The 18,155-nt window shown below is 34.7% G+C and overlaps 1 protein-coding gene across 1 annotated transcript; it reads right to left on the minus strand.

Moving 5' to 3' along the window:
• Positions 1-7,902: 7,902 nt before the first annotated feature.
• LOC123880269 lies at positions 7,903-16,325 on the minus strand. The gene is made up of 4 exons (XM_045928310.1): positions 16,082-16,325; positions 15,688-15,898; positions 15,071-15,181; positions 7,903-9,015 (listed from the first exon to the last, which is right to left on the minus strand). The coding sequence occupies exons 2-4, from the start codon at positions 15,890-15,892 to the stop codon at positions 7,973-7,975; spliced, it is 1,359 nt and encodes a 452-aa protein (XP_045784266.1). The 5' UTR covers positions 15,893-15,898; positions 16,082-16,325; the 3' UTR covers positions 7,903-7,972.
• Positions 16,326-18,155: the final 1,830 nt, after the last annotated feature.

The raw sequence follows: 18,155 nt of genomic DNA on the forward strand, positions 1-18,155 counted from the left end.
GTGTGTATCTGTGTGTCTGTGTATCTGTGTATCTGTCTGTGGCATCGTAGCGCCTAAACGAATAAACCGATTTTAATTTACTTTTTTTTGTTTGAAAGGTGGCTTGATCGAGAGTGTTCTTAATCCCATCGATGTATAATCCAAAAAAATTGGTTCAGCCGTTTAAGAGTTATCAGCTCTTTTCTAGTTTTCTTGTAGAAAAGAAGGTCAGATAATCGTTAGGTTCATAATATTATGTCAATTGACAAATGTCAAGCTGTCAAGATGGACGTTGTCTAAATACATAATTATTTATTTGAAAATGACATGAAAATGATGTTTTGGAAAACTTAGATACTTTAGATAGTAGGCGTGGAATAGTCCAAGAAAATCAGTTCAGCCGTTTGAAAGTTATCAGGTCTTTTCGGTCTTTTCTACTTACTGTAACCTTCACTTGTCGGGGGAGTTATAAATTTTTAATTTACACTTGTTTGTATTGTCTTCAACGTCTATGTCTTTTGTTGCACCATTTAATATTTTATTTGTATTTTTACACCAGCTGAACAAAAATAAATTGCACGAGTGGTCCATTATAAATTTGGACAATGCTGAGCCATGTTGATCGCAACTATTCAAAAAATTAAAATCACAATGTACTTGTAATATTGTTTTGATATATGTTTTAATATTATCAGGGGGCACGGCAGTGCCCCCTGATAATATTAAAACATATATCAAACATATACAAAACATATATCAAACACATATCTGGCCAAGACGAGCCAAACGGCGGCCGGAGCGCTACGTACCTTTTTCTCGAAGTGTTTCGCCGTATTTTCGACCCGTCATAACTTCGGTCTGGATGACGCTAGAAAGCTGAAATTTTCAGTATAAGGTGTCCTCAGCAAATTTAGCAAATATACCAAATATCAAATATCTAGCTTTTATGGTTACAGATTTATTGATACCTAAAATACGCCGATTTCGTCCCTCACTGATGATCATCAAAACCTCTAAGGTACTTCCCGAAGTCCTAGAAGACTGAAATTTGGTATGTAGGCTAGAAATTGCATACAAACTACAGGAAAATTAAGACTTTGGAAATTTCCCCGCTCTACGCCTCTTATGAGAAAAGCAAATCTGTAAATTCTGTCGCTAAAATGCTGATATTTTCAGGATAAGATGTCCTTGGCAGATTTATTAAATGCACTGAGTATCAATTGTCTAGCTTTTATAGTTTCAGATTTATTGACAGTCAAAACTTCTAGTCTGTAATTCTAGGGTACTTCCCGAAGTCCTAGAAGACTGAAATTTGGTATATAGACTAGAAATTGCATACAAACTACAGGAAAATTAAGAAATTGGAAATTTCACCCCTCTACGCCTCTGTATGGGGGAAGCAAATCTGTAAATTCTATCGCTAGAATGCTGATATTTTCAGGATAAGATGTCCTTGGCAGATTCATTAAACGCACTGAGTATCAATTGTCTAGCTTTTATAGTTTCAGATTTATCGACATTCAAAACCTCTAGTCACAAATTCTAGGGTACCTACTTTCTGAAGTCCTAGAAGGCTGAAATTTGGCATTAAGTAGGAATTTCAAGAATTATGAACAACAGATAAATTAAGAAATCGGGTCCCCCTTCATCCTCTCGTATATGAGATGCATATCTGTAAAATCTGTTGCTCGAATTCTAAAGTTTTCAGGATAAGATGTCCGTGGCAGATTTATCAAACGTACCAAGTATCTATGTTTCCTGAAGTCCTAAAAGACTGAAATTTGGTATATCTGCTTCAAAATTGAGTTGCAAGATTCCACCCGAACAAACATATTTAAATACGAGTACATTGCAAGTTGAATAAAAGCTTTAAAAAAAGAGGTAACGATAGAGAGTGGGCCATGAAAATGATGTACCTACAAAAAATAGATCCAAAAAAATCTAGGGCACCTGCCAAAAAGAAATGAAATCCCACCAAAAACATTTCATGTAAAAAGGTAGCCAAGACTCACACGTTCATAATGTTTTCACTGTTAAAAAGTTATGAGATCTCTAGTAGAGCCAAGCCCCTAGCTGACCTTAGATTTGTGCTGGCCATGGGACCTATCCGAAGTTCAAAGTAATATAGCTCTTAAATGTTCTTGACTGTATCACATTTATAACAATAAAAATAAATAACAAATCACTCTACTTACAAGCTCTGATTCTACAAACCCTATATCTTGGTAAAAAAAAGTACGGCTTGTACTTTTACTAAAGTAGAGTCTTGACTACCTTTTTACATGAAATGTTTTTGGTGGGATATTATTTACTAAGACTGCCGCAAAAGCAATTTCAAAGTTTGCACATGTGGGATTAATATTTCTAGCGCCATGGCTTCGAATTGAGCCAAAGAAATTCTCTAAAGGATCTTGGTTTAAGAGGAAAGCCATTGCGAATGACATAGACGATTTCACCTTCAAACTAGCAATTTTGACATGTCATTATATAATATCTCTATGGTCATGACCCTCTATTGACAATTAATCAAGCAGACATTTCAATCTGCGAAATTTACGCGGACTTTTAGTATTTTGACGTAGGAGGGTAAAAGATCCAGTACATGAACGAATAAGGACTACCCTGACATTGACCTAAAATTAAGGTATATGAGAATCGTTCTATATATAATTTTTATATTTTGTGTGTCTATACACAGTAGGTATACACTCTTAAATTATTTAAATATCAAAAAATCTAATAAAATGCGTGGTATTAATTATTATAAATTATTTTATTTAACAAAAGGATAAATTGCCAGTAAATGAACTGGGAACTTTAGTGAATGAACGAACTCTATCTAGTGCATAAACTCTCGATTCCTATTAATAAATAAATTCTTAAATATATTTTTGGCTTGGAATTCAAAAAAAGTTGTCAGATTTTCACAGTTTTTGACTTATTGTATATTTTTTCTACATTTTGCGCGATAAATCAAAAACTATTTTACATAATAATAATAAATAAAACCTGTTTTAGAATGTATAATAGAGCCCTTTCATATGATATTATCCCCTTTGGTATAGTTATCTTAGGTTGAAAGTCACCTAAATTTTCTGGAAAACAGTCTAAATGATTACAGAGAAAATGAAACTTAATGCCCATGTTGCACCCAAGTCGCTGGAAGTGCAACATCAGCTGCTGAATGTTTTGAGAGTAGTGAGAACAATATACCGTAACACATGTTATCAGATTTGTTCCTTTGAGCCGAGAAGCCACATGTTCTGATGCTTTTTAGACAATCTAAGATCTCTCATTAAGTGGTCCAAATCATTTTGATTGAATAGTCTAAGTTGAGATGTAAAAGTCACTACATCGTCACAACCTTCTGAAAGTTCTTGAAGTAGATTGGAGGTACTGGGTTGGGGCTGAGGTACAGATTTATCACCAGAAGTCAGAATCGTTCTAATTGTAGACTGCAAGTTACAATAGAGTCGCTTGGAACAATTTTTTTGCTGTTTCTTCTGGTTATATTCACAATGCAGAAATAATAATCATCATGGTGTTTAGATGGTTCGCGCCAAATTATAAGACTTTTTTGTAGTAAAAGTAGGGTCTATTCTTATTTGCTCATAAACGCAATGAGGAAATACAGCTTCCACATATAAAATTTGGAGTCCAGGCCTTGCTGTTAGCTGCTAATGGGTTCTCAAAGTAGCCCGAGTATGCTTGTTTTACAAAGTTAGACACACTTGCACGACATTCTTTAATACGTACTTGCCACCAAATGGTACAAAAATGATTGGAATAACTTGCAGATGTTCTTCTTGATGTTAACACCTCGATAAATTTTGGAAATTACTTGTCTGATCTTAATAAAGTGTGAACATACAAAGTGTGAGTATAGTGCAAAATATGGGGGTACCTGTATCTCAAAAACTAGAGCTGCTGTGTAAAAAATTAAAGTAGATCTGAAATCAGCGACGTCAAATTAGTAAGAAACAGTTTCAAAACCTAATAAAACAAAAAAGTTGAATTTTGTATGCCAGTGAAATGATTCGGAATCGGAAGCCACTTTATATATCGCGAAATTTGGAAATGTGATCAAACTTTCGAAATCCATATTTATCAATGAAAAGCGACATAATTTTGTAAGTAGTACCTACTTACGTCAGTTTACTATTTTTGAACAGTTTCGCAGAGGTACAACAATCGGCCTCATTCAATCAGCCGCCATATTTATAGTAACAGGCAAATAAATACAATTAAGCAATTCGAACTACAATACCTATGCTCCTAAATGTATCTTAAAAAACAAGTCTCATTCAGCGTTACAAGTGCAGAAGAGGAAGTAGACAGACGGATTAACATCAGTTCGAACAAGTACTGGGCACAAAAGGAAAGAATGAAAGGAGCTTACCCAGTACATCTTAAAAGATCCGTTACAGATACATGCATCCTGCCATGCCTCACCTATGCCAGCCAAACATGGGTCCAGACAAAGAATATAAAAAGAAATAGTGACTTGCTAAAGGGCGATGGTAAGGAGCATAACTTAAGGAAAAAATATTCAAAGTGAGAATTGAAGACATAAGAAAAAAGACAAAGCCTACAGACACCTTGAGACATGCCCTAAAACTGAAATGCAAATGGTCATATTGTATCGATTTTTACAGATGAAAGAAGGACAGGAAAAATCTCCCCTTGGCCAGGTCCAGCAGGTAAAAGAAAAATAGGTAGACCGAAGACGCGTTGGTCTAATGCTATTGTGCAAATCGCGAGAGAAAATTAGCTTGATAGTACCAAAGACAGAGAGAAATGGGGATACCCAAGAGGGATCCTTATCCAAGAAAGAAGAATACCAGAATAAATATTTAAAAAAAATCCTATAGATACATTTAAAGACCTTGAGAGTGACATCTCTCTCCGCATCGTATTCTTTATTGCTGAGGGTTGTGACCTCTTTCCATTATTCCTACATCTAATGGTAGGTTTTCTTGGGATAATAATGCGGTGGGTTCAAATAGCCTTCGGAACTCGACTAGAAAAACGAGATTTTGACTCTTAGGTTTAACGGTTATATGAATTAGTTATTATTATCAGTGATAAAATTGATTAGGGCTGCCAGGTAAAATGACATTTATCTCGGAAAATCAAAGAGTTTCCACGAGATTTTTTCCAAGTTTGCGCTACTAAGTACATATATTATGAAGAGGAAAGGTTTGTTTGTTTGTTATCGATAAACTCTGAAACTACTGAACTACTTGCACTAAAGACATAATCATCAACATCAACCGACAGACGTCCACAGTGAACATAGGTCTTTAATAGGGTCTTCCACATGCTACGGGTTTGCGCCGCCTGAATCTTTGCGCTTGCGCTTGACGACAATCATGCTTTAGAGAAAGCAATGATGAGGTCCAAGTTGGAGCACGCTTACCTAGAAGATGCCTATTCACTCTTGGCTTGCAGGTATCTAAGGTATATATGGCAGGAAACACGGCCGCCGAAATGGCGTTCCAACCTTTAGGCTCTCCCCATTGCCCGCAGCATGAATCTGAGCTTTCTTATGAGACCCATGGTTATATTATGTACATATAATATCTCATAAGAAAGCTCTAACACACAATCCAGCTAAGTAAGTCCAATTTCGAAAAAAGCTAGGCTAGCCGACAAATCTAACTCAGGCAGCCTTCGGGAACCTTCGAGATGTCTCTCGTCCAAAATTCCTCAATGCTTGAAAACCAGTCTTTGAATACCTAGTGCATATTGTCAGTGATGAAATATGGATCCGAAATATAGGTCTTTTTTTTGTACACAGGAAATGCCTGACGCATACCCCTCCGTCATGTGGAGCTTGCACCAAACTTGCACTACTACGAAATCCATTTCGGAACACGGCACCCGGAACGAGACGCGCTATCTCCTAAAAAACATAGGTATAATACCTATTTAGAACACTTACTATCTGTCATCATAATCTATGACAACCTCCGAGTATTTACCTGGTAAAACCGTAACTTTAGAATAAATTTTAGTATATAAGCAGGCTTCATTTAGAAATGAAAAAATCCCTATTTTATTTTTCAACGATTATAAACACAACTTTCATTCAAAAATAATAAGCTTAAATTCATTTTAAATAATATTTTGCGACGAAATGACGAACATATCATTTTCTGGAGGTGGGCTTCAAAGCGTCAAGATGTTAAAGAAAATTTTTACAGAACAAGTTGCGAACAGCAATGTTTTCAACTTGTTTTTTTTATTTATTATGTATACAAAATTAAAAGATGTCCTTATAATCTTCACAAACTGAAGTTTTTAATTGCATGTATTTAATAGCTGTTAATGCTTTAGAAAAATAAACAATTTACTTCAAAATACAGCATTTTTGCGATTAGTCAAATAGGTCTTGCCTTAAATGCCTCATCCAAAAAGCCCTCAAATTGTAATCCTTATGCAACTTTTCGCGAATGTATTCGACATTTTCAATTGTCCAAATCCAATTATTAATAGATGGCACACTGCTTTTTTTCCCCTCCCTATCTATGAATTTCATCGTTTTTAATGTTCTTTTTGCTTCAATCCAAATTTTTTCATGACTTGATGTTGGCGTCACTGGCCCAAGCAACTCCTTTGATGGTTTTTTCTAAGAATTTCCATAACTGCCATTTAAAGAGTCAAACAACTCATCAAAGAACTTGATAATATCAGCTGTGCCTCTGCTTTCCTCAGGAATAATTTTTTTATCTGAAAAATATTTAATGACAAGTGTAAATTAAAAATTTATAACACCCCCGACGATCCAAAGTATTTGAGTTTTCCAAAACATTATTTTCAAATAAATAATTATGTGTTTAGGCAACGTCCATCTTGACAGCTTGACATTTGTCAATTGACATAATATTAAGAACCTAACGGTTATCTAACCTTCTTTTCAACAAGAAAACTAGAAAAGAGCTGATAACTCTTAAACGGCTGAACCAATTTTTTTGGATTATAGCTAAGAAGTAAGAACACTCTCGATCAAGCCACCTTTCAAACAAAAAAAAACTAAATTAAAATCGGTTCATTCGTTTAGGCGCTACGATGCCACAGACAGATACACAGATACACAGATACACAGACACACAGATACACACGTCAAACTTATAACACCCCTCTTTTTGGGTCGGGGGTTAATTAAAAAATGTTTAAAATTAATGTTATTTACAAGTATCACACTAATATTATAAAGGGGAAAGTTTGTGTGTACGTTACGTTTGTTACTCCTTCACGCAAGAACTACTTAACGGATTGGGCTGAAATGGTGATAGATTATACCCTGGATTAGCACATAGGCTACTTTTTATCCCGGAAAATTAAAGTGTTCCCACGGGATTTTTAAAAAACCTACATCCATGCGAACAAAGTCGCGGGCATCAGCTAGTTGATAATATTATGTTCTATAGTCTTAAATAGACATGACACAAAATCCCTTCTCTATTCTAACAATATGGTCAAACATCTGGCTATGCATCCTCGGCTTGTAAGAACTGTGTTTTAAAACATACTAACAGCGTCATATAGTGTACTCTTCATTTTTTTTTAAGATTACTTATCAAGTTGACCTCCGAATAAGCGGAAAGCTTGTATCAGGAGTGGGTACGACAATAATGCAATGGGTGGGGATAGAACCTGAGACCCTGTAGCTTGATTATAGCTACAGTTACAATGTGACAATCGCAATCACCTGGTTGGCCGACACTTGCTCACTATTGGCGAAATTTTTTGCAACAAGAATACCATAAATTCAGCCGACCACGATTGCGATTGTAATAATGATTGATGCAGCTTATCCAGAATCAATCTGCAGTTTTCAATTTGCACCTTCAGGCTTTGGAGGCTATAAGTTTGGATTAGAAATAAAATAGTTTCAAAGAGACATTAAGAGTTCCTCACCTGCCAAATATCCCATACACATGGCAACAGAAGCACTGAACACCTGAGTTGCACATAACACCTTCATTTTTTATTTTTTTTCTGGTATTACATGATGGTCAGTTAATTTTGGTAAAAATTTTAACCCTTTATATGCAGGATTTTCCTTGTATAGTGTCACAATATGATCCCATTTCCCTATGGCTTCTTTATCATTAATTTTACAAATAATATTTGTTTTTAGCATATTGTTTCGGATGCCTTTCAGCATATGTGGTATGTCAAAGAGTGGAATAATTTCTTGGTTATTCACTCTAAACACTTTGTGTTTTGATTCTTCTTTATTGTCCTTTAAATCTGTAATTTTAGTTTCGTGTACAAGCTCTTTTATAGCGCTTACATTTGAGGCTCCTTGGTCACAGATGGTGGCGATCACTGTAAAGCCAGCTGATTGCACTTCACTAATCACTGCTTTTAATTGATTTTTTAATTCGGCTTTTGAAGTGCTTCCTTTACAAAATGTATATGCTAGTGGTTGTTTATAATTTTTTACAACCCCTCTTAGCATAAAAACTAATACATGATCAGCAATTTTATTTTCTGCTTTTTTTCCACTATCCACAAAACCTCTTATCAAATCCTTTTTTTTATTATAATCAAAATGAGGACAAAGAGCCATTTCGTCAAATAATATGACACACAATTTGTCTGTTTCCGACATTTTCGAGCCACGTTTTTTCAAATGTGAAAATATGCTCACATTCACACCTGGTTTTAAATTTGCTCTTGAAATCATGCGACTTAATGTCACTGGGGCAGGTAAAACTATCATGTTCCGTAGCCATCTGTATGCTCTAGGATCCATCTTATAAAATGCTAGAGAAAATATTTTTTCCTCTTTGGAGTATCTCCGTCCAAATTTATCTTTATTTGTTTGGGTTAACTGCATCATGAGTAGAATCATTGCAGCAGAAGTGAAATTTCTTGTAGCTTTTAGAAATGATGGATTCTCCGTTATTTTAAGAGCTTTCTTCCATTTTTTCAAATAGTTGTCCTTGCTTCTCTCTATCTTCTTAATTTTTTGCTTAAGAAAAGTTATTTCATTAGACTCGGAAGAACCACATTTAACAGAACCTGCAAATAAAATGGATATTTATTAATGCATTACCATCAATGACAAACCAAATAGTTTTTAGGGTCCCATACCCAAAGGGTAAAAACGGGGCCCTATTAATGTCACTCTGCTGTCTGTCTGTCTGCGTGTCACAAGTCTCTAGCTTGTAGACGAAATGAGTTACAGACCTAAAATTTTGGTAACATAGTGTAAGAACGTTAACCCAAAACCGAATATTGAATTAAAAATTCAATTAAATTATTTTTCAAGGGGGCTTACTCCATAACGAAAACGGAGCCGAAAAAAATATTCTTACCCTAGCGTGTGGGGTATCATTGTCTAGAGCTCATTGAGTAGAGAATGAATATTTTTTTCTTTTTTATGTAACATCCATTAGGTCAATTTTTTTTTTTTGTATAAACTATAGCCTATGCCACCCGGACCGTTACAACGAATCGATTGACACTTCATTCATCAAAATCGCCCAGTAGTTTAGGCGCTACGGTGAAACACACACACAATCTGGACACAAACATACATACATAGACTGCTAAAATCATTTTTGCTTTTGGCTTTGCCATAGTCGGGTAAAAATAAAGAAATGGGAGACTGTTTAAGTTGTCATTTTTAGACCATTTTTATGACAGGGTCTATCTCAAAGACTAAACTAGTTAGGAATTTGAAATTTTCGTATATTATGTACATATACAGTATTTAAACAACAAAATCACGAAGCAGTTTATAAGCTGTTATCAAAAGAAATGAGCATTTTAGGGATCCGTACCTCAAAAGGAAAAACGGAACCCTTTATTTTACTTTCACTTTGTTGTCTGTCTGTCCGTAGTGTCGGTCAAGAAATCTATAGGGTGCTTCCCGTTGACCTAGAATCATGAAATTTGGTAGGTAGGTAGGTCTTATAGCACAAGTTCAGGAATAAATCTGAAAACCGCGAATTTGTGGTTACATCATTTAAAAAAAATGAAAATGTGTTTCAATTTTCAAAATAACATAACTATACCAAGTGGGGTATCATATGAAAGGGCTTTACCTGTACATCCTACAGCTTTTAATTTATTTTTATGCAAGTATAACAGTTTTTTGATTTATCAAATTCAAATTCAAATTCAAATTATTTTTATTCAATTAAACTTTTACAAGTGCTTTTGAATCGTCAAAATAATCTACCACTGGTTCGGAATGCTGTTCCTACCGAGACAGTTCCTTGATCAGTTAGGACAACCACTGAAAATAGAGAGAGGAATAAAGCAAGGTGACTGCTTATCGCCAAAATTTTTCAACTGCGTCAGTACGCAGTTGAAAAATTTTGGCGATAAGCAGGATATTTTCCAGTGAAAACATCTTCCGAAAGCTAAAATGGCATCAAAAAGGTATAAGGATTAATGGCAGATATATGAGCAATATAAGATTCGCAGACGACATAGCGTTATTTAGCACCAACGAAGAAGACCTACAAGCTAGACGAACTAAATACACACTGTGGTAAAGTCGGTTTAAAAATGAATAAAAGTAAAACTAAGATCATGTCCAACACACGTTGCTCGACCTCTATAAGTCTGGAGAATGATATCCTAGAAACAGTAGATAGTTTTACGTATTTAGGAAAAACGATATCGTTCAAGAGCTCTACCCAAGGCGACGAACTAAATAGAAGAATTTCGAATGCGTGGAAAAGGTACTGGAGTTTAAAATACATTTTTAAAAACAAAAAAATATCACTGTCCACTAAATCGAAAGTATTTAACACATGTATACTGCCAATTCTGTGGTCGTAAGGAAAAGGGGCACAAGTCAGATACGCGGCTACAGCTCGTTTCGCCAGTACGGGCCAAAGAAAGAAATTAGTCGAGACAGCGTTTCTTAAAATCAAGATACCCTTTGAAATATACATTACATTGTGATTTAATTTATAGTTTTCTTTTGTAAATGAGCTCATATAATATTTAATCCAATTTTTTTTAAATTTATTATTATATATTTTAAATTAATGTGACTTGTGCCTCTTTTCTAAACCCAACTTCGGCTGCCAACCTTACGTCATACTAACTTAGGCCATTTTTTTAGTAAGTAGTTATTAATAAAAACGAACAAATTAAGATAATTTGTTTGTTATACTATTCATTTATTTGATAAAAATACTTATAATCTTAGATCATCGGATGTAGCTGGTTCAAATCTCAATAATTGGAAGTATTTGTGTTATTAACACAGATTTTTACATGATTCTATGTTTATGTAAATGTGATTTTGATATTATATTATATTAAATACTAGCTGATGCCCGCAGCTTCGCCCGCGTGGATTGGTCAGATCCCCTGCAGCATCAGGATTGAGGAGTTGGACTCCAAATTTTTTATGAAACAATGTCGCAAAGTTCCTCTATCGATTAAAAAAGAAATGACGCAAATCGGTTCAGAAATCTCGGAGATTTCGGTGTACATAGGTAGAAAAACACAACTCCCTTTTTGAAAGTCGGTTAAAAAAGTAGCCTATGTTACTCCCTGGTCAATTCTCTACTTGTCTGTGAAAATCCCGTCAAAATCGGTTCAGCCGTTCCCAAGATTAGCCTTTTCAAACAGACAGACAGACAGACAGACAGACAGACAGACAAAAATTTTAAAAACGTGTGATTCAGTTATAGTATCGTTCAAATAACCATATGACCTTAATATGCGGTAGTTATTTCAAAATTACAGACAGACACTCCAATTTTATTTATTAGTATAGATTATATTATATTAGATTTAGATTTATATTACATTTAATTTTTGTATGTCTGTAAATTATTTTTAAAAGTGATGTTAACAAGAATTGCTGCAAACCAAAGGTTAATCTTTCATTGCTGAAGGTTTCTTTGTTTCTTCAATTTTCTAGATTAGCAAAATCTGCTTTTATTTGATGACTGTCAAGTTGGTGTCTCTTTTTCAATGGGCTCTACTAATTTAATTATCACTAGCTGACGCCCGCGACTTCGTCCACGTGGATTTAGGTTTTTCGACATCCCGTGGAAACTCTTTGGTTTCCGGGATAAAAAGTAGCCTATGTGCTAATCCAGGATATTATCTATCTCTATTCCGAATTTCAGCCAAATCCGTCCAGTAGTTTTTGCGTGAAGGAGTAACAAACATACACATACACACACACACACACACACACACACACACACACACACACACACACACACACACACACACACACACACACACACACACACACACACACACACACAAACACACAAACACACACATACAAACTTTCGCCTTTATAATATTAGTGTGATATGTATCGCGTCATAGGTATTACACGTGTCTAGAACTGGCTTTTAAATTTAAGACCAGTGCTCTTAAATATTTTGCCAAAATGTAATCTGGAAACTGGATATGTCTTCTTTATACATTTCGTTCCCACATAAATTGTTAAGTTCAAGCCTAATAGAAGATAGGTTTTGCCTGTGTGTCGTCGTGAATAATGAGATCTATAAGTTAGGTAAGTCATAAAGTAAGTAGTTTATGTGGTCAAGAATTAGTTATTCTTTTCTTCCAAAATTTTAGAAGGTGGAGTTGTAAGATCTAGTTTTGTCATTACTTGTACTAATGCCGGATATTTCAAAGAAGGATTTTTAATAACTGTTCGCATAAATTTGTCTGTCTCACAAAATGTCTGTTTGAAAGATTCTTATTTCAACTAAGACTTCTAAACTCCAGACAATCTAATCCCGAAGTACATGGTCAATGTAATTGACATTTCTTCCAAAAATAAATTTTGTTCACTGATCGTTAAACGGACCTACAATCGTTTTAGGACCATGTGAAATCAGTTGTGCTAAATATAAAACTCTCTTATTGAAATCACTATGGTTTCAGTACTCTTGAAATATCTGACTTTGCTGCTCAAAGGTAAATATAAGCAGATTTCTTCCTGCAATCTGATTAATGTTTTACTCATAGATATGTGTTTTACTTTACTCGCACTAACTATTCTTCTTTTTTGGTTTATATAATGTATCCTCTGTTTCTTTTAAGTTTTATAATGGACCTTATATTGTTGGTCTTCCTCTTTCTTTAGTTGTGAGTAAGATGAATCTAGAATAAGAAATATATTTCTGAATTTACCGGTAATATACAAATTATACAACAAAATTATAGGAGTAGGGCGTAGGACTACGGACACGTTTTGACAACAAAAAATAACAAATAAGTTATAACTAAACCGTTAACTAAGTAATAATAAATTAGAAAACTTATTACCTACTTAGGTACTTCCGAAGTGGTACAAAAGAATCTATAACTGACTTAAATATAACAATGGTGGTGGAATCTTGCGCAAAGGTCCAGGTGCCTAACAAACAGTGTTGTCCTATAATGGGATCGGTTATCTAACGGTTCGATAGTAATAATTGGCCCAAAAAAACACCAAAACAATTAAACAGTACAACTTCGGTCGTTTATCATGAGCTTTTTTTGTTCTGAAACGCAACGATTTGAGAACTAAGTAGACATGATGCCATATTCCAAACCAAAAATTTTGCGAAACCTTGTTACAAGTAGGCATGATTTAAGTTGTGCCCCTATTCTTTGTTAAGAAGTGGTTAAGACAAACGATAATCGACTTGTGCCCAATTTTTGTTTAGTTTTTATTCTGGAATAAATAAAGTTTTCGTAAAATATGCCTTTTTCCCTTGAAGCTTGAAACAATATATTTCATTTGTGAGTTTTTGTAATTTTAGTAAAAAATGCGACTTGTGCCCCTTTTCCTTCCGACCACAGAATTTTGAGTTATGGAGCACAAACCTGGGCACTAAATAAAGAAGAGATCAAGAAAGTAAAGATAGCACAAAGGAAAATGGAAAGGAGTATTCTCGGAGTGAGGCTGGTAGATAAATTAAGAAACGAATGCCTAAGGAACCGAACTAAGTTGATCGATGTTATCAGACAAGCGAGAAAACTGAAATGGAAATGGGCTGGTCACGTAATGCGACAATCTGACAACAGGTGGACGCGGGAGAGCACAGTCTGGTGTCCACGCTACATAGCGCGGCGCCGTGGCAGGCCCCGCACGCGGTGGCGCGCAGAGCTGGAGGAGTTCGACGGCCTTGGAGTGCTCTGGACGCGCCTGGTAGCGAACAGAGATTACTGGAAGAAAAGGGGGGAGGCCTTTGCCCGCATTTGGGATGACCTCTGAAGAAGAAAAAAAAAAAATAAGTTTATTTATACTTACTCATTTGAAGAAAAAATATATATATATTTACCTGCATATACATAATATTGAGAAAAAATATAAAAAGACAAAAAAGAAAGGAAAAAATATATTAAAATTACAAAAAAAAAAAAAAATAATAATAATAATAAAAAAATTTAAAAAAAAAAAATTAGAGGTAGGCTAAAATAATAAAATAATAATAGATACTGTGCAATAATAAGTCTAGGTATTATAATAAGTAATAAAAAATCTTTTAGGGTAGTATTTAGGCTTTTGATAGTGCTTAACAGATATGACTCTCAAATTTTTATATGTACATGTAAATATATACAGTACATTATTATCACTGTTTGATGTCCTTACAATCAATTCAAAGGACTTCTCTCTTGTAGGGTAGGAGAGAGAGATATAAATCAATATCAGCAGTAGTGTTTAGTGTCATTCAGGTATACTTAGTCCATCCATACTTAATATTATATATGCGAAAATGTCTGTCTGTTTGTCTACCTTTTCACGACCCAACAGTTTAACCAATTTTGATGAAATTTAGTTCAGCATTAACTTACATCCTGGGGAAGGACATAGGCTTTTTATCTCAGAAAATCAAAGAGTTCTCACAGGATGCTTAAAGGCCCATCCGTTTAACTGGTTTATATGAAATGTGGTACAGAGGTAGTTTGCATCCCGGAAATTGACACGGCACCTTTTGATCCCAGAAAATTAAAGAGTTCCCACAGGATTTTAAAAACTTAAATCCACGCAGACAAAGTCGCAGGCATCATCTAGTTATACGTAATTCATAAGAAACAAACTATATAGCTTATAGTAACATGTCAAATGAGTTAATGAGATACTTACTGCTAGAAGATGGCTTGCACATATTGATCTCTTCAGCTTTTTCTGCCTGCCCTTTTTCAACATTTATATTAGTAACTTCTTGCAGAGGTGTCCTACGTGTTACATGAAATCCTGTAAATATTTAATTATAATATTATGTATCTTTTTCATAACCAAGTCACAATGCAGTGTCTTATTTTTGTATGATTGCTGATGGCGGGCTGTCCCTAAAGCTGGTTGTCAGACAATGGTACTGATTCTGAGTGTAACTAAATTTTAGAGTATGTATTTGCAACTTTTTCTTATCAATGTATTAAAAAAAGGACAGACAAACTTAATTTAATTTAGACTTCTCAAACCTCGTAACTTTAGTTGTTGTTGTACTTTAGTAGTTAACATTTAGTTCGCAACAGTTGTATTAATTAAATTTTATTAAAATATAACTAATGTTTAAATTTGTTGAGTGCACTAAAGTTTAATCTTTAAATATAAAATTCTTTATATTAAATAATTACTTAATATACTAATTCAGTTAGCACAATGGCTTCTTTAGTTAGATTCCACATGATTGTGTTCTTACTTATGTGGGAAACATGTCTTATTTTAGTAACAATAAACCATTAGAAAACTTTACTAACCTGGTAAATTTAGTGTTGGCACAGCGTAAGCACATAACCTATTGCAGTGTAGAACCGAGATTGAAAATGTTGATGACATACCGATACTTAAAAATGGTTTAAAAATTTTCCAATGCCAGTATATCTCCACCAATTGCATAGAGCCAAGTCCGAAACCAGTCAGGGTCTTTTTCAGGATTGAAAAAAATGTGTAAGATTGTTCCATCCAATCCTATAAAAACATCTCACTTTTGAATAAACTATATTATTTTAAAATTTCACAGAAAAATATAATATGCTCTAAGATTTTGTAGGTTAGTTAGGTTATGTTTAAGTTTGCATATAATTGCATTGCATATGGATTGAAATATGAAACGTAGGTGCTAGTGATACTTTTAAATAAAATTGCACTTACGTGTTTTGCCGCAGTTCGGTACGCAGCATTTTATAGTCAAATTATGCGGCATCGTCGGCAGCAAAGACTGCAGTGTGTATATAGGGTCGGCAGTAACCAAATCGAAAGGCAAACAAAATCCAGTGAATATAGCGTGGGTCAACAATAAAAAGCGGGTCCGTCGATGTCCAGTTAAAGCAAAGTAGCATTGAATTTAGCAACGAAATGTTAGCGAACAAGTTTACTCTATGAAGAAATTATTGCGAGTAAAATTAAATAACACGAATGACAATGACAAGTGACAACTGACAGATGATAATTTAATGTGACTCATATTCCGTTCTGACCTCTTTATTTTGAAAATAAAGTCCGCAAAAATGAATATTACAATACGAATAGGAAAACAAATTAGCCACAAAATTATAACAATATTTTTTGTGGTTAAATTTGTTTGATATTACACAACATTTTGATTTTTTTTAATGAAATAGCTGCGTGAAATGAAACGTGTAACGACGGGAAAAAATGGGGATGCCAGTATACAAAATTTTTAGTGTGGCTATTACAAAATTTATCACCGCCATCTATCGAGAAGTTCCTAAACTATACAACAAACTTGTTTCCAGTCAGGTTGTTCGAAGCGATAGCACCGTGGGTAGGTTAGTACTCAGACGTCAGAAGTCAGTACCAGTCAGTCAGCCCATAGTCAGCCAGTCAGTACCGTGTCACTACCACGTCAGTACCAGTCAGTGTTTCCATATGTAAATCGGGAGTTACCGTGTTGCCAGTCGACGTCAGTCACCGATCAGAAAAAAAAATCAAGAGAAAAATAAAACCGACTTCAAAAACCACAAATTACTTATTATATCCATACTAATATTATAAATGCGAAAGTGTGTCTGTCTGTCTATCTGTCTGTCTGTCTGTCTGTCTGCTACCTTTTTTATTTTCATTTTTAACCCCTGACCCAAAAAGAGGGGTGTTATAAGTTTGACGTGTGTATCTGTGTGTCTGTATGTGGCAATTTCTGTTTTGTGAAAGTGAAAGTTACGCGTGTGTCATATCAAGATAATTTTATGTCTATATTTATTATGCTAAAACTGACCCAATCATTAAGTTGAAGATTAAATTAGATATTTACTGTAATATTTTTACGGAAACGTTACTATTCCACTACTGGATCCAATGTCAATGTACTGCTTAATATTAACAATTGTAGTTAAGTCCGGTATTTAGGAATAAGATAATATGTAAAATATTATGATAATATATTGTAATACATATCATTAATTATTTATTGTAAAATAAATACTGTCAATATACTAAGATTGACATGATACTGGATTTAACATATAACATACAGTAGTCAATAGTTATTATGTAAAATAAGGAATAAGAGAATGTCTAAAATATTATGATGTTAATTATCAATACATGTCACTAATTATTAATTGTAAATTAAATACTGTCACTATACTAGGGTTGACATTATACTGCCGGATGTAATATACAGTTGTCAAGTTATTATGTGAAATAATATGTAATCCGTAAATACAATGTAACTAGTGATATTATTAATGTTAATTAAATATTGTCAATATACTGTTAGGTTGGTAGTTGGTACATTGTTGATACAATGTACCAACCTTCAAATAAATATTAAGATCACGTGACTGCCGACTCCCGCCGTTGTTTGCGATGACGGTAATTATAAAAGTACCCTACCTCGACAGAGGAGGCTCATTCTAGTCCCATCACGCTGCTGTCGACGATCTCGAAAGTCTTCGAGAAGTTGCTGTTGCTGCACATCACGCCTCACATTCAGCCACGCGACGAACAGTTCGGTTTCCGTGCCGAACACTCCACCACGCTCCAAGTCTCGAGGGTACTGCACCATCTCGCTGCCGCCATGAACAAGCGAGAGCGGTGCATTGCAGTATTCCTCGACATGGAGAAGGCGTTCGATCGCGTCTGGCACACCGGGCTCATTTACAAGCTGTCCACGTCTACTATTCCTCGTCGAGTAGTCAAGACTGTGGCCACCTTTCTGCAAGACAGGCGATTTCAAGTGGCGGTTGAAGACGCCCTGTCCACG

The sequence above is a fragment of the Maniola jurtina genome, chromosome Z, assembly GCF_905333055.1.
Source record: "Maniola jurtina chromosome Z, ilManJurt1.1, whole genome shotgun sequence".
NCBI classification, from domain to species: Eukaryota; Metazoa; Arthropoda; class Insecta; order Lepidoptera; family Nymphalidae; genus Maniola; species Maniola jurtina.